This window comes from Otolemur garnettii, unplaced genomic scaffold (genome assembly GCF_000181295.1).
Source record: "Otolemur garnettii isolate 467f Iridium unplaced genomic scaffold, OtoGar3 scaffold00176, whole genome shotgun sequence".
Classification (NCBI taxonomy): Eukaryota; Metazoa; Chordata; class Mammalia; order Primates; family Galagidae; genus Otolemur; species Otolemur garnettii.
The window spans coordinates 2421530-2439741 of NW_003852571.1; the positions used below are offsets into that span (position 1 = coordinate 2421530).

At 40.1% G+C, this 18212-nt stretch overlaps 1 protein-coding gene and 1 pseudogene across 1 annotated transcript in view; both read left to right on the forward strand.

Moving 5' to 3' along the window:
• The window catches only part of PTPN2 (protein tyrosine phosphatase, non-receptor type 2), a 77793-nt gene that overhangs the window by 31141 nt on the left and 28440 nt on the right, over window positions 1-18212 (forward strand). Inside the window, exon 2 of the mRNA XM_023519460.1 lies at window positions 2904-2994. Coding sequence (XP_023375228.1) covers window positions 2904-2994 — 91 coding nt within the window. The remainder of the gene's footprint in view (window positions 1-2903; window positions 2995-18212) is intronic.
• On the forward strand, window positions 9239-10461 carry LOC105888069 (annotated as a pseudogene).

An 18212-nucleotide genomic window follows, 5' to 3' on the forward strand; every position in this document is an offset into this window, starting at 1 on the left:
TTGGGCTTAAGTGATTCTCTTGCCTCAGCCTCCCAAGTAGCTGGGACTACAGGCACCTGCCATAATGCCTGCCTATTTTTTGTTGTAGTTGTCATTGTTTGTCAGGCCTGGGCTCGATTCGACCCTGCCAGCCCTGGTGTATGTGAGCCACAGGTGCTGAGCCTGTTTATCCTTTAGTGTGATGATAGAGCTTTAGTTGTTTCCACCTTTTGGCTTAAATTGTGAAAAATGCTGCAGTGATTATTAACATACTGTAATCTGTTTGAGTCTTTACTTTCAGTTCTTTTTGGTATGTAACTTAAAAGTGGAATTGCTGTATTATATATTAATTCTGTTTAGCTTTATTTTTTTAAGAGATGGAGTCTCTTAGATAATCATAGCACCCTGCAGCCTGGAATCCCTCCTGGGTTCAAGCAGTTCTCTTCACTTCAGCCTCCTGAGTAGCTGGGACTCCAGGTGCCCACCTCTGGGTTTATCTTAAGGAATCACCAAACTGTTCTGTAGCAGCGGGCCATTTTACATTCCTACCAGCAGTGTATAGGGATTTCTCCATATCCCATATTCAGTATTTTCTCAGTTTTGATTATGTTATGCAAGTATATATAAAGTGGTATCTCATTGTGGTTTAGGTTTGCAATTCCCTAATAACTAAGAATGTTGAGTATCTTTTCTTCATTTTTCACGTGTATATTGGCCATTTGTGAATCTTCTTTAGAGAAATGTCTATTTAGGTCCATTGCCCATTTTTGTTTGATATTAATCCCCTGTCAGATATTTGATTTGCAGGTATTCTTTGATTTTCTTTTTACTCTATTGATAGTGTCATTTGATGCATAAAAATTTTTGATTTTGATGAAGTTATTTTTTTTTGCCTTGCTTTTTGGTATCATATTAAAAAAACCATCAACAAATCCAAGTTTATGAAGATTTTCAGTCCCTGTGTTTTCTTCTCAGTGTTTCATAGTTTCAGTTCTTACATTTAGGTCTCTGTTCCATTTTTAGTTAATTTTGTGTATGCTATAAGGGTTCAGTTTTGCTCTTTGTATGTAAATATCCAGTTTCCCTAGCATCGTGTGTTTTCCTTTTTTTTTTGAGACAGTCTCATTTCTCTCTCTCTCACACACACACACACACATACACATACACACACACAAACACCCCTCCCAGAATGGTCTGATGTCATAGCTCACAGCAACCTCAAACTCTTGGGCTCAAGTGATTCTCTTGCCTCAGCCTCCCAAGAAGCTGGGACTACAGGCATGCACTACAGCACCCAAATAGTTTTTTTTTCCTATTATTTTAGTAGAGATGAGGTCTTGCTCTTGCTCAAGCTGGTCTTGAACTCCTGAGATCAAGGGATCCACACACCTCAGCCTCCCAGAGTGCTGGGATTATAGGTGTGAGCCACTGCATCTAGCTTGGATGGGGTTTCTTTCTTTTTCTTGGGGAGGAGGGGTATTTCATTTGTGTTGTTCAGAACACTGTGTCCTCTTTGCATGTATTTTGTATAATGGTGACAGTTTTGAGCCATTGTGAGCCTAAAGAAAGTTTAAGGCTCACTGAAAGAGTAATCAGTACACAGTCTCTGTTGGCAGACTGTCACAGTACCATTCTTAGCTAAAGGAGGCTGAGAAGAATAGGTTTCAGTTGGGCTCATTATAATCAGAAAGTATAGTCAGGGACCTTTAGTAAGAAAGCCAGAGTATTGGAATTGGCAGCTCACACACATCTCTGGGCTCTTGTCTTCTAAGTTCACTGAAATTAAAGGAAGGAGCCAAATGGTATGATTAGAGATTTGAGAGAACAGGGTCACTCCAAGAGTTCTTTTTATTATTAGCTGAGACTATAAAATGTATTTATCTTATGAATGTATTTTTTAACCACAAGGACTTGTCTGTTCTATTGTGTTTTGTAAATTCTAATTTACCATTCTTCCCAGTGCACTTGGGATCTTCCCTCTTTTGCAGTAACTGTTTGCTATGGTATATAGGCAGTCCCTAAGTTACAAACATAGGAGCATTCCCCCTTTATGTGCAACTCAGACTTAGGAATGGAGGCTATTATAGTAAGTCTTTGAGCTAAAAAAAAAAAAAAAAAAAGCCAGGCATGGTGGCAGGCACCTGTAGTCCCAGCTACTTGGGAGGCTGAGGCAAGAGGATCACTTCAGCCCAGGAATCAGAGGTTGCTGTGACCTGTGATGCCATAGCACTCTACTAAAGGCGACATAGTGAGACTCTGTCTCAAAATATAAAACAAAAAAGAAAACGGAAAAAAAACAAAGTGTAACACAGAGTACTCAGGGTTCTAAAATGAGCCTCAGGAATACTAATTGTTGCTAAGCACTTACAGTTCTAGGAGTTAAATTTGAGTATATTCTGGGTTCAAAGTAAAGTAAAAATTAGAGGGTATGGCAGGAAGGTGAAGAAATAGGTAAAAATATTATGGTAGAAACTCTGCAATTTAGGTTGATGGTATAAGGGATTTGATCAGAGTTTGAATGTGTTGTGGTCACCTCTACTGCATTAGTTCTGCTGGGTGAAGTGTGTAGTGCCTATAGGTCCTGAATAGAGCCTAATTAGCATTGAATAGATCAAGACCTTAAGACCTCAGTGCCTGATGACCTTGGTTCAGTACTGGGGGCTGCCACTCACTAGCTTTATGACCCTTGGTGGATTGTTTAACCTTTGAAAGCCCTTAAGCCTGTCATGCCTTACACAATAAATGGGGAGCCCCACCATTTCTGTGAGTGTCATGAGGACTGAAGGACTGAGGGACACAGCACTTTTGCATAGTACTCAGTGTATCATAAAGGGTTAATACATTTTATTTTATACTGGCTGAGAAAATATGTTTTGTTTATAAAATTTAAGAGGGATATTAAAGTATATTTTTGTTGTTTTAAGGAAATTCGGAATGAGTCCAATGACTATCCTCATAGAGTGGCCAAGTTTCCAGAAAATAGAAATCGAAACAGATACAGAGATGTAAGCCCATGTAAGTACTCACGGGATTGTGTGCATGTGTATGCTTTTGGTTTGTTTTAGGAGGCAGGATACAGCGAAAAGGGAAGGATTGGAGTAAGGGTTGATAAATGCAGTAATTTTCTCCTGATTACGTAATAAACAGTCTTTGAAGACAAATTTAAGGCATAGAATACAAAAAATAATTACCCATAATTATTTCATCCTTCAAACACAAGCACAATTATTTTGCTTTACATTGTATTTCCTATTCTTATTTTATGCATAATTTTCCTTTCTTTAAAATAATTGTGACTGAGGCGGCACTTCTGGCTCAAAGAAGTAGGGCGTGGCCCCATATGCTGGAGGTGGTGGGTTCAAACCCAGCCCCGGCCCAAAACTGCAAAAAAATAAATAAATGAAATAATTGTGGGCGGCACCTGTGGTTCAGTGAGTAGGGCACCAGCCCCATATACCAAGGGCATCGGGTTTGAACTCGGCCCCTGCCAAACTGCAACAGCAAAAAAAAAAAATAGCTGGGGGTTGTGGCAGGTACCTGTAGTCCCAGCTACTCAGGAGGCTGAGGCAAGAGAATTGCTTAAGCCTAAGAGCTGGAGGTTGCTGTGAGCTGTGATGTCACAGCACTCTACCAAGGGCGACAAAGTGAGGCTCTGTCTCTAAAAAAAAATAATAATAAAATAAAATAATTGTAATCATGTGTGTGCATGCAATATATGCATATACATAAGGTACCAAAAAATGCACATACATTTTAAGAAAGGGAAAACTGTATTGAGATTGTAATATTGATATATTCTGGTAACAAAAGACAATCATAAGTCATGTCTGAGCTTTGCCCTTGCGTGCAGATAGCATGCCGCACATCACTGCCATAGTTCAACTCAGCTGTGAAAGGTGATGCATAGGCAACATCTCTCACCATGAGTGTCCATTTCTTTGGCACCTCTGTATGTATATTTCCTTTCCACATTATTACATTGTCTTTATAAGTATTGTTTAAAACATTATTGGTGACCGACTTGGTGCCTGTAGCACAGTGGTTATGGTGACAGACACATATAGCAAGGGTGGCAGGTTCAAACCCAGCCCTGGCCAGCTAAATAACTGCAACAAAAAAATAGCTGGGCATTGTGGTGGGTGTCTGTAGTCCTAGCTACTTGGGAGGCTGAGGCAAGAGAATCGCTTAAGCCTAAGAGTTAGGTTGCTGTGCGCTGTGATGCCACAGCACTCTACTGAGGGCAACATAGTAAGACTGAAAAAAAAACCCCAAACATTTATTGTTGGAGTTTGGGTTTTTTCCTCTTCAAATAACAGAAGTGGTATATGTACTCACTGCAGAAAACTTAGGAAAGTATAAGAGAAAATAAGTCACAGTTTAAAAACAAAAAATAACTTTTGGATTCATATTCTTTGGGCATTCTTCTGAGTAAATACACATAATTCAAAAGTGGAATTTTTATTTTATTTTTCTCTGTCACTTAGGCCAAGTGCATTGGCACCATCATAGCTCACTGCAGCTGGGAATAAAGTAGCTAGGCCATACGCCATTGTGTCCAGATAATTTTTATAGGTTTGGTTGAGACTGGGTCTCTTATATGGTTGCACTTATAAGAGCAACCATATAAGGCTGGACTTGAACTTAACAGCCTCAAGGATTCCTCCTGTCTGGGCTTCCCAAAGTGCTGAGAACTTCACCAAGCTTAGAATCTGGCACATCGTAATTTGTTCTTTTCCTACTTAGCAAGATATTGCAAGCATTTTCCTATTATAAACTCAGTTTTTTTTATTAAGCAATAATAATAGAAATAATGCAAAGAAAGTAACATTCACATTGTTAGAAGTATGTCTATTATAGAATACTTTGATCAGTTAACTTTTTCTTTTGTTTTTCCAAAGTCACAAAAAAATAGTATAAACTATATACTATATAAACTAGTATAAAATTGATAAATAACTTTGATGGTAGTGGCTGTTTTTTCCCCCTATTTTCTTTTCCTTTTTCTTTTTTTTTTTTTTTTGTAGAGACAGAGTCTCATTTTATCGCCCTCGGTAGAGTGCTTTGGTGTCACAGCTCACAGCAACCTCCAGCTCTCAGGCTTAGGTGATTCTCTTGCCTCAGCCTCCCAACTAGCTGGGACTATAGGCGCCCGCCATAACTCCTGGCTATTTTTTTTGTTGTTGTTGCAGTTCAGTCGAGGCCAGGTTTGAACCTGCCACCTTTGGTACATGGGGCTGGTGCCCTACCCACTGAGCCAAGGCACCGCCTGTGGCTTTTTTAGTTTATGATTTTTTGTTTGTTTTTGTTTTTTGAGAAGGAGTCTCTGTTGCCCTGGGTAGAGTGCTATGGCATCATAGCTTACAGCAACCTTAAACTCTTGGGTTCAAACAATCCTCCTACCTCAGCCTCCTGAGTAGCTGGGTGTACAGATGCCTGCCATAACAATCAGCTAGTTTTTCTTTTCTTTTCTTTTTTTTTTTTTTTTGAGATAGAGCCTCAAGCTGTCACCCTGGGTAGAGTGCTGTGGCATCATAGCTCACAGCAACCTCCAACTCCTGGGCTCAAGTGATTCTTCTGCCTCTGCCTCCCAAGTAACTGGGATTACAGGTTTCTTGGTTGCAGCCATCATTGTTGTTTGGCAGGCCCGGGTTGGATTCGAACCTGCCAGCTCAGGTGTATGTGGCTGGCATCTTAGCTGCTTGAGCCACAGGCATAGAGCCTAGTTTTTCTATTTTTAAGAGATGGGTCTCATTCTTGCTAAGGCTGATTTTGACCTCTTGAGCTCAAACAGTCCTTTTGTCTTGGTTTCCCAGAGTGCTGGGATTACAGGTATGAGCCACTGTGCTGAGCCTTATGTTCTTTTAAAATGTTTTCAAAGATAAGCTCTTACTCTGTTGCCCAGGTTGGAGTGGTGCAACTTCAAATTTCTTGGCTCAAGTGACCCTCCCATCTCAGCCTCTCAAGGAGCTGGGACTTTTGGCACATGCCACCATGCCCAGCTTTTTATTTTATTTTATTGTCTTTAATTTTTTTGAGACAGACTCTCACTTTATCACCCTTTAGTAGAGTGCCATCGCTTCACAGCTCACAGCAACCTCAAACTCTTGGGCTCACACAGTCCTCTTGGTTCAGCTTCCTGACTAGCTGGGACTACAGGCACCTGCCACAACGCCTGGCTTTTTTTTTTTTTTTTTTGGTTGCAGTTGTCATTGTTGTTTAGCAGGCCTGGGCAGGCTTGAAACTGCCCTAGTCACTGAGCTACAGGAGCCAAGTCACATCACAGTATTGTTAACTATGTGTGTTGTTGTATGATACGTTTCTAGAAGTTTTTCATCTTGCATGACTGTATACCTTAGACAACTCATCACCATTTTCTTTTCTCTCCATACTCTGCCAAACACCATCCTACTTTCTGTTTATAAGAATTTGATTATTTTAGTACCTAATATGTGATCTGACAATTAAGTTTGTGAACTTGGTGCTGTGCACTTATATTGGCAGCACTATATAAACAACTTAGTTCGATTTTATAAATCTTGGTATATCAGTGTCTTACAGCTGTGTTTGTATCAGCGTGTGGTGGTATCTTGCTGAGTGCTGTTCATTGTGTTTTTTTTTTTGCAGTTTCTGGCCGGGGCTGGGTTTGACCCCGCCACCTCTGGTATATGGGGCTAAAGCCCTACTCCTTTGAGCCACAGGCGCCGCCCTGTTCATTGTGTTTTTAAGAGTGGAAGTGAGGTCAGAGGCATGTTAGTCCAAGTTCATGGCAATAAAGCCATGAAGAAAACAGCAGTGTACAAATGGATTAAACATTTGTCTGAGGGGAGAGAAAGTATCACTGATGAAGAGAGGTCAGGGCAACCAGTAACCAGAGGTACTGACAAAAATGTTGTCAAAATTAATTGAATTATGTGTCAAAATTGGCACCTGATTTTGAGAAGCATCACAGACCAAGTAAGCATTGGTAGAGAAATAGCAAAATCTTAACTGAAAATCTTGACATGAGAAAGGCATGTGCAAAAATGATCCTGGAGGAGCTGACTGATGAACGAAGGCAGAAAGGAAAGTCAGATTTGCCAAGACCTTTTGGAGAGGTAGACAATGTTTTGAGGTGTGTTATCACTGGTGATGTAATTTGGTTTCACCAATACATCCCTGAAAGAGAGCGTCAAAGTGCACAGTGGAAGTCAGCGAGTTCTTGACCAAAAAAGCTCAGTCAGTCCACATCAAGAGTCAAAATGATGTTGCTAACCTTTTTTGAAATCAGAGGGAATGTTAATTATGAATTTGTACCAACTGGACATATAGCTAAATTTACTATGTAAAGTCTACATGAAAAAGTTAGATGAAAATGACCTTAACTTTTTTTTTTTTTTTTTTTTGAGACAGAGCCTCAAGCTGTCCCCCTGGGTAGAGTGCCATGACTCCACTGCTCACAGCAACCTCCAACTCCTGGGCTCAAGCGAGTCTCCTGCCTCAGCCTCCCAAGTAGCTGGGACCACAGACGCCCGCCACAATGCCCGGCTATTTTTTGGTTGTGGCCATTATTGTTATTTGGCGGGCCCAGGCTGGATTCGAACCCGCCACCTTAGGTGTATGTGGCTGGCGCCTTAGCCGCTTGAGCCATAGGCGCCAAGCCGACCTTAACTTTTTATGAACAGCTCATGACTCTTGCATCATGGCAATGCACCAGCTCACATGGCATTGTCTGTGAGGAAGTTTTTAGCCAGTAAACAAATAACTGTTGGAATACCCTCTCTGCTCACCCAGTTTGGCCCTTAATGACCTTTATTTTTATCTGAAAGATAAAGGAAATATTGAAAGGAAGACCTTGTAGCTCACACCTGTAGTCCTTGCACTCTGGTAGGCTGAGATCTTGGACTTTGAGACCAGTCTTAACAAGAGTCTACACTAAAAATAGAAAAATCAGCCAAGTATGGGGTCATGCACCTGCAGTTCCACCTACTCAGGGGGCTTAGGCAGGAGTATCACTTGAACCCAGGAGTTTGAGGTTGATGTGAGCTAGGCTAAGGCCATGGCACTCTAGTCTGGGCAATGGAACATAGGCTGTGTCTCAGAAAAAATTTTTTAAAAAAAGACATTTTGATGACATTCAGGACATTGAAGTACATACAACGACAGCTCTGATGGCCATTCTGGAAAAAGAGTTCCAAACTTCTTTGAAAGGTGGACTAGGTGTTGGTGTTAGTGCCCAGCTTCCCAAGGGAGCACTCTGGAGGTGATCGTAGTGATATTCAGCAATGAGGGATGCAGCACTTTTTCTAGGATGAGTTTGTGAACTTGTCAGACCTCATGTAAGTAGAATCATGTGGTTATTTGTCTTTTTGTGACTGGTTTCTCTTGACATAGTATTTTCAAGGTTCATCCGTGTGAAACAGATTTTAAAGGAAATTAACACAGATGTTTGATTCCAATAGTATGTTTGGTTATACAGTCTGTAGTTTATTGCTGCTACAATACTAGAAGATTCTTAATAAACATACTTTTTTGCTTTTTTTTTTTTGAGACAGAGTGTCACTTTGTCACCCTCAGTAAAATGGTGTCACAGCTCATAGCAACCTCAAACTCTTGGGCTTAAGCGATTCTCTTGCCTCAGCCTCCCAAGTAGCTGGGACTGCAGCACCTGCCACAATGCTCAGCTATTTTCTGTTGCAGTTGTCATTGTTGTGCAGCAAACCCAAGCTGGGTTTGAACCTGCCAGCCTCATTGTATGTGGCTGGCGCCATAACCACTGTGTTATGGACCGAGCCTAAACATGGTTTTTAGATGAGTTACTGAGCCTAAGCAAAAGCGAGACCCTATCTCTCCTAAAAATAGAAAAACTGAGGCAAGAGGATCACTTGAGCCCAGGAGTTGGAGGTTGCTGTGAGCTTTGACACCATAGTACTTTACCCAGGGTGACAGCTTGAGACTGTCTCAAAAAAATAAAATAAGGAAGGAAGGGGAGTGGGGAGGTTTGACAGAGGGAGGGTAAAAGGCAGGACCACACCTATGGAGCATATGACAAGGGTACAAGGTACAAGTCAAATCTGTGAAGTGTAGAACATAGATGTTTTGGCACAATAATCAAGTAAATGAGGTGAAAGCTATGTTGATTGGTTTAATGTAACCATGTCAGATTGTATTAAAAAAAATCAGCACATTGTATCCCACATATGCATAAATGTATTCATGATCTATGTGTATTTGACTTATTAAAATAAAAAAATAATAAAATAAAATAAGAAATGAGTTACTGCACAGGGAACACATAAGGAAAATCTATATCCTTATTGCCCCCCTCCCCTGCCCTTCAGGATCTCAGCAAATGACGTTGCTACTTCGAATTTAAGTGTCAGCTATGGCCCCCTGGTGCTCAGTGAGCAGCAGCCAGTGCTATGTGCTTGGGATGTAGGAACTGTGCGATGCTAGGGCCACAGCAAAACATAAGAGTTACCAGCACATAGTTCCAAGGTGCACTTGGTGGCCTGGAGCTGTGACAGACTTAGCTTCAGGGTCCTTTGATAAGATGGCCAGAGTCTTCTTGCTGGAGAAGGATGGTTGGTCAAAGAAAACAATTATCAGGGACATGGGGATAGAGTGAACCAGCTTTGTTAGCATTCAAGTAATCCTGACCTTTTTATTACTGCATCTGGAGATAAAACCATTCCCATGTAGGATGTGAGGACTACCAAATGCATTGCCACTGTGAACACTAAAAGGTAACAAAATAAATTCTGGAGGATTATGAGCAAACAGATTACCTTGCTGATTATATCTGGGTTCCCAGGAGAGAGCATTAATAACTCCTGGAGTCCAAATAGGCAGACCATTGCTGTAGGCAACAAGGATGATGTGGTGACCTTTATTGATGCCAAGACACAACATTCCAAAGCTAAAGAGCAGTTCCAAGTTTGAGGTGAATGAAATCTGTTGGAACAATGACTATAATGTGTTCTTCCTGACAAATGGCAACAGTTATATCAACATCCTCAGCTACCCAGAACTGAAGCCTGTGCAGTCCATCAAGGCCCATCCTTCTAACTGCATCTGTGTGAAGTTTAACCTCATGGGGAAATACTTTGCTACAGGAAGTGCAGATGCTTTGGTCAGCCTTTGGGATGTGGTAGTATGTGTTCGGTGCTTTTCTAGGCTGGATTGGCCTGTGAGGACACCCAGTTTTAGCCATGATGCCGAAGATGCCGGCATCAGCATCAGAAGATCATTTTATTGACATTGCTGAAGTAGACATAGGAGACAAGCTGTGGGAGGTGCAGTGTGAGTCTCCAACCTTCACTGTGGCACCCCAAAAGGCCTCTGCCAGCATTTGCCTGTGATGATAAAGATGGTAAATATGATAGCAGTCGGGAAGCTGAAACTGTGAAGCTGTTTCGACTCCCTGATGTTCCTGAGATGGGTCATAGGGAGAGGAGGCCCTGGCAGAGGCTTTCTCTGCGCATTTGGTTTGGTCTGCTCTCTTAGAGTTTGTGGGCACTCTGAACATGTAAATTGATACAAATGGTAAAAGTCTCTTGTCAGGCTGCCCATTCCAATTCCTTTCCTTATTGTGTGTGTATTAGCTATTTCCATCCTTGTCTTTCTGGCATCAGTTAGCTAATGAACACTTTATAGTATGGGTGATGACCCTATCATACTTGGCCTTAGGACCTCCTATCTTCTCCACTTTGGGATATATAGTGGGTTTTGTTGAGCTTGATACTACTTGGATAATACCTTGTTTAGAGGAAGGGCTTAAAGCAGGGTGGAATGAGGATGGAGGAGTTTTCATAACTAAAAAAGAAATATATAATTTCGAGAATTGCACATTTAATAAAATTATCTTTTTAATTATGAGACTTCAAAAAAAAAGAATCTAGGCTCAGCACCCGTAGCACAGTGATTAATGGCGTCGGCCACATACACTGAGGCTGGCGAGTTCGAACCCAGCCTGGGCCAGTTAAGCAGTAATGACAACTGCAACAGAAAAATAGCCAGGCGTTATGATGGGCTAAGCAGTAATGACAACTGCAACAGAAAAATAGCCAGGTGTTATGGTGGGCACTTGTAGTCCCAGCTACTTGGGAGGCCGCGGCAAGAGAATCACTTAAGCCCAAGAGTTTGAAGTTGCTGTGAGGTGTGACGCCACGGCACTCTATCAAAGGTGACATAGTGACACTCTGTCCCCCCGCCCCCCAAATTTTTTTTAATGTCAATATCAGCTGTAAGATTTGTATGCAGCTAATAAAATAGCCTCAAGTTATATTCAGCAAAAATGAATAGAATTATCAGGAGAAATTGACAAGTCCATGGGGTGCTTAAGAAGACAAAATATTTTTAAAGAAATAGATCCAGGCTGGGCTTGGTAGCTCATGTCTGTAATTCCAGCACTTTGGAAGGCCAAGCAAGAGGATCCCTTGAGGAGTTTGAGTGCAGCATACTGTCTCTACAGAAAAATTTAAAAATTAGCTGGTGTGGCCAGCCTCAGTGGGTCACACCTCTAAGTCTAACACTCTGGGAGGTCAAGGCAGGTGGATTGTCCGTCGGTTGTAGGTTTGTGACTAGCCTGAGCAAGAGCCAGACTTCGTCTCTAAAAACTGCCGGGTGTTGTGGTGAGCACCTGTAGTCCTAGCTATTTGGGACGCTGAGGCAAGAGAATCACTTGAGCCCACGAGTTGGAGGTTGCTGTGAGCTTTGATGTCATGGCACGCTAAGGGTGACTTAGTAAGACTTTGTCTCCAAAAAAAAAAAAAAAACATAGCTGGTGTGGTGGGTGGTGACATGGTTTATGGTCTTAGCTACTTGTGTGGCTAAGGTGGGAGGATAGCTTCAGCCCAGGAGTTTCAGCTATAGTGAGCTATGATCACTCTAGCCTAGACGACATAGTGAGACCCTCTTTTAAAAGGAAAAGAAGTAGAATATTTGTACAGCACCGTTTAGAAAAGTATAGAGAACCCTATATTAGAGAACACACATTCTTTTAAGACTTACAAGGACCATGTGTGAAAAGGAAGAGAAAAAAAGGCCATTAACTAGGCTATAAAGTAAATCTTGAAATTTAAGAATTGCTGTTTTACAGGCCATGTTCTCAGTTCTTAATGCAAATTATCAGTTCTTAGTAAGATAAAAATTCCATAAATTTGGAAATTTTAACTTTTCTAAATAATACGCAGATCAAGACAAAATTATAATGGAAACTTGACAGTGAGTAATACATAATATACTATGTGTCAAAACTTGCACAAAGCAGAAGAAACAGTACTACAGTTGCTTCAAATGTCCGTAGTAAAAACAGTTGTCATAATATGCTGTCTAACCTAATTTAGAGTAAAAACACAATAAACACAAAACAGAAAGGAAATAATTCTTTTAAAAGAGCAGAAATAGAATTAAATGTTATTAATACAAAGGACCAACAAAACCAAATGTTGGTTCCTTGATAAGAATAATAAATTCCGGCAAGATTGAACAAGAATAATTAAACACAAAAAGAGAGATGACATATATAAGCAATATTTTTTTTTTAAGTGACAGGACAAAGTTTATTTTACAGGAGTACATAGAGAAAAGGGCAACAAAGCCTCAGCAGGGAAGGGGAGAAATTCCCAAATGGGAAGACCTGCGTGGGTCTTTTGTCTAGGGTTCTTATACCTGTGCGCAAACAGGGAGATTTTAGGTGTAAAAATCACACTTGGTGAGGAGGTGGCAGACAAAAACATCCCTGGCATGTTGATTAGTGAATGAATGTATTAGCAAATGAATTAGGTCCTCATAGTTCTGCCTCAAGCAAAGCAGCATAGTGAATATTTTTCAGTCCAGGAGGGGCCATCCAGATGAAATCTCATGTGTTCAGAGAATGCAGGTTGGAAAAAAATTCTGTTTGCTCAGGCCTGGAAAATGGAGGTCTCTGTCCAGCCCTGAATTAGAGAACCCTCTATCAATTTTTTCTCTCCGAGTACTAAGCTCTAACTGCTGTTAGGGAAAAAGGGTCATTGATTTTCTCCAAACTGCTTACTGCTGATTTTGGGCTATGACAACAAGGAGGACAGTTAGGGATTCCTTGGAGAAGGATGATGTAAGGATCTCTGGTAAATGGAACTTTGGACTGCTCCTGATCCTGAGTAGTTAATCTTACGATACCTAGGAGAACAACAGTTGCAGTGAGACATAAAACGTGGAGTACATTGGATGCAACAACAAACAATTCTAGAGTAGGAATAATTCGTACACTCATAACTAAGGCTTTTAACCAACCATAATTAGGTAACCAAGAAAACAATGAATTAAAACAGTACATTCCTTTAAATTCTGTATATCTGTGTTATGTTTTAAAAGTAAACAATTAATGGCTGCTTCATTTTCTAAGATAGCTTTCAGGACTTGTCTAAATTCCGCATTTAGAGCATTGACAGCTTGTGAGTTGGCATTAAAGGCTTACTGTGGCAAGAGCTAATTGACCTATTTCATCGGTTAATTTAGTTACCATAGTTGGCATTACAAATAAAGACAGGAAATATATTCAGCCGGGCTGAATAGATGTCCATTGTTTGGACAGTCTTTTGAGAAACTATCTTGAGTATGGTGGATTTTTCCAGCTGGGATGTTATTCGGGTCCCCAGCTTTAGGCAGTGTAAAAATGTTTCTTTTTCTCCACATCCATGCCAGCATCTGCAGTTTTGAGATTTTGTGATGTGGGCCATTGTTAAAAGAAACATTTTTACATCACAAGAAAGTGGTTGTTATTTATTTATTTATTTGAGACAGAGCCTCAAGCTGTAGCCCTGGGTAGAGTGCGGTGGCATCGCAGCTCACAGGAACCTCCAACTCCTGGGCATCTGCAATTCTCTTGCCTCAGCCTCCCAAGTAGCTGGGAATACAGGCGCCTGCCACAATGCCTGGCTATTTTTTGCTTGTAGTTGCCATTGTTATTTGGCAGGCCTAGGCTAGATTCGAATCCACCAGCTCTGATATATGTGGCTGGCGCCCTAGCCACTTTAGCTACAGGCACCAAGCCAGTTGTCGTCATTATTCCCAGTAAGCAGATTTAAATAAAAACTCAAGTTTTATACTAGTAATTGGAATAAGTATAGATTTAACTAAATTTTGTGGTAATTATTAAGTAAATAATTCCATTTAAAGTTCGGAAATAAAGAACATTTGTCAGTTTATTACTTTACATTCTCAGAATCTGTTGTTGGCAGCTTTTTAACTTAAAGGTTTTCTCCTTAACTATTAGGTTTTGGTCTTTGGATTTGTGCTTTTAATAATTTATTTCTATAGGCCATTGGTGCACTGGAGTGTTTCCAAGAAATAAGAACTAGAGTTCTTAGTGAAGAAGATAGAATTGATTAGGTAGGAAAGAGAAAACCCAAACAGAGCAGATTGATAGCTGACTTTGTTATTATTATTTATTTTTTGTTTTAAAACCAAATCTTACTCTTTCTCTGGGATAACATGCCATGGCATGATCAAGCTCACAGCAACCCCAAACTTTGGGGCCTAGGCAATCATCCTGCCTCAGCTTCCCAAACATTCAGGACTACAGGTGCCTGCCACAATATCCAGCTAACTTTTTTATTTTTAGTAGAAATAGGGTCTTGCTCTTGCTCTTGCTTAGGCTGATCTCAAACTCCTGAGTGCAAGCAATCTGCCTGCCTTGGCCTCCAGAGTGCAAGGATTACAGGGATGAGCCACTGCATCTGGCTGATAGTTAGCTTTAGATACTTGTACTTTTATGTGGAAAAAGGAATTTATTATCCTATGTTAAACCCAAAACAGAAGTAGAGTTCTTGAGTAACAAATACCATCGGTGAATTTCGTATCAGCATAAGTTGATCTTTCTTATTCTCAAGACCTATTGAAATATGCAAATTAACCCTCTGACCTAGAACACTTACATTATCGTAGGTGTTCATGCAGAGAGTGGATTTCTCATCATCAGAGATCTTCTAGAGAATATTTATGAGTGGATTGTGGAGGGCTGCCTCAGGTGACTTTGAAATATTTCTTGCACTTTTCATTTCCTGCCTTCGTCTGTTCTTTTCTCCATTTCCTCCCACTCACTTTTCTTCTTACACAATTGATTCCTTAACAGGTACAGCCTTTTTGGGGGAGGAGCGTATTAAAAAACTATTATGCATCATTTTTGTTATCTCTGAATAATAATAGAGTAGTACAGGGAGTATTAGAGATATCACTGGGCTCCTTTTCTCTAACTGAATACTTCATTCTAAGTCTCTTGCTGTTGGGGACCTACATGTGGAAGGCTTATAAGTAAGGGTGGTGTTGTATGTGCAGAGTGGTGGAGACTAGCGTGAGCCCTGTGATGTTAGGCCTATGCTAGTGTAACAGTGCTAATGCATGGTTTTCAGTGATGTAGGTGTGCAGATAGGTGTGAATGCAGTTGTGTGTATATGTACATATATTTCCTAGCTCTGTCCACTGAGAAATTGCTTAGCTTTTACTAGATTTCCACCAAGAGAAAAATAGGGTTCCTTGGAGAAGTGGCTGAATCCAGGGCTAGGAAAGGGAAGGAGTAGGAATAGCTGGAATATTGTAGTGCCAGGACCTAAGGACATGCTCAGAAAATGGTGACAGCATGTCAGAAGGACACAGGGACCAGCTTGAGCCTGCTTGCTTATTAAGTAAAGTTAGAATCCAGGAACTTAATACTGATAATAAAGGAATAAATCAATAAATAAATGGACAATGGGGAAAGTTCTACCTTTGTATAGGTTACCAACTAATAATAAATGTTCAAATGGATGAACTTGATGGATTAAAATTGATGAGGGGCAAGATATTTAGTCTTTAAAAATCCCTTTACAAAGCTTGGAGCCTGTAGCACAGTGGTTACAGTGCCAGCCACATGCACCAAGGCTGATGGGTTCGAACCCGGTCTGGGCCAGATAAACAACAGTGACAAATGCAACAAAAAAATAGCCGGGCATTGTGGCGGGTGCCTGTAGTCCCAGCTACTTGGGAGGCTGAGACAAGAGAATTGCTTAAGCCCAAGAGTTTGAGGTTGCTGTGACCTGTGACACCATGGCACTCTGCCAAAGGCAACACAGTAAGACTCTGTCTCGAAAAGAAAAAAATACAGAAGGTTCTGTTCATCTCTCTTCCCCATTAATGTACGGGATTGTTGGTTTTTTTCTTGTGGATTAATTGAATCTCTGTATAGATCCTAGTTACTAAGCTTTTGTCGGATTCAAAATATGCAAATATCCTTTCCCATTGGGTATTATTGCTATTGTTGCTATTGCCATGGCAGTCTTCCTCATAAAGTCTTTCCCCAGGCTGATATTTTCCAGTGTTTTTCCTTTTTATTCTTTGAGGATTTTTATTGTTTCATGCCTTAAATTTAAGTCCTTTATCCATCTTGAATCAATTTTTGTGAGTGGAGAAAGGTGCACGTCCAGTTTCAGTCTTTTACATGTAGATATCCAATTCTCCCAGCATCATTTATTGAATAGGGAGTCTTTCCCCCAGTAGACATTCTTGTTTGGTTTATCGAAGATCAGGTGACTGTAAGTTGTTAGTTTCATTTCCTGGTTTTCTATTCAATTCCATGTGTCTGTGTGTCTATTTTTGTGCCAGTACCATGCTATCTTGACACTATGGCCTGTAGTACAGCCTAAAATCTGGTATGGTGATATCCCCAGCTCTGTTTTTATTACTAAGAAGTGCCTTAGCCAGATGGGGTTTTTTCTGGTTCCATATAAAATGCAGAATCATTTTTTCCAAGTCTTGAAAATAGGATGTTGGTATTTTAATAGGGATGGTGTTGAATTGGTAGATTGCTCTGGAAAGCATAGACATCTTAACAATGCTGATTCTTCCCAACCATGAGCATGGTATACTCTTCCATTTGTTAAAGTACTCTGTTATTTCCTTTCTTAGGGTTTCATAATTTTCTTTATAGAGGTCTTTTATCTCTTTTGTTTGGTATATTCCTAAGTATTTCATTTTCTTTGGGGCTATGGTGAAGGGAGTTGTATGCTTAATTAGCCTGTCATCTTGGCTGCTGTTGGCGTATACAAAGGCAACTGACTTGGACATTGATTTTATATCCTGCAACATTACTGTATTTTTTGATGACTTCCAAGAGTCTTGTGGTTGAGAACCTTCTCCAAAGAACAGATGAATGACTAGCAAACATATGAAAAAATGCTTATCATCCCTAATTATCAGAGAAATGCAAATTAAAGCCACCCTGAGATAACATCTAACCCCAGCAAGAATAGCCCATATCACAAAATCTCAAAACTGGAGATGTTGGCGCAGATGTGGAGAGAAAGGAACACTTTGACACTGCTGGTGGGATTGCAAACTAATACAACCTTTTTGGAAGGAAGTATGGAGAAACCTTAAAGACCTCCCATTTTATCCTGCAATTCCATTACTGGGCATTTATCCAGAAGAAAATAAAACCTTTTATTATAAAGACACTTGTACTAGACTAGTTTATTGCAGCTCAATTTATATTCACTAAAATGTGGAAACAGCCTAAATGCCCCTCAACCCAAGAATGGATTGGCAAGCAGTGGTATATGTATACCACGGAAAACTATTCAACCATTAAAAAAATGGTGATTTTGCAGCATTTGTATTAACCTGAGTGTAGGTGAAACACATTATTCTTAGTGAAGCATGAATCCTATGTCTTCAACTTTGATATAAGGACAAAGTGACACGGTAAGGCATGGGGGAAGGGGAGAGCAGACAGAGAAGGAGGGAGGGGATAAAGGAAAGGAAAAGGGGAAAAAAAAATGACTAATTCTCACATAAATTGGATTTAATTTTGACCAGAGTATGTGACTTGACCATTAATTTTTAATTCAACTTGTTAATATGTTGTTTACAATATTACATCTCATTTATAAGTGAAATATGTTTGTAATTTCCCTTTATAATAATATATTTTTTCCAATTTTAATATCGGGTGTATCTAGATGAAGTAGAATGATTTTGAAGTATTTCTTCTTTTTCTGTTGTCTATAAGATTTGGCATGATCTGTTTTTTGAAATTATCTTTCATTTTTATTTATAAATATTAGTTGTCTATTTTTTGAGACTTTGGGAAAAAAACCAAATAAGAAGTTAACTGATGACTCCGTATTCAACCTCAGAGTCAAAGCATTGTCTGATAGACATACTCTTACCCGACAATGTGAATGTTACTTTTTTTGCATTATTGTTACTATTATATTGCTCAATATTTTGTTGCAGCAATT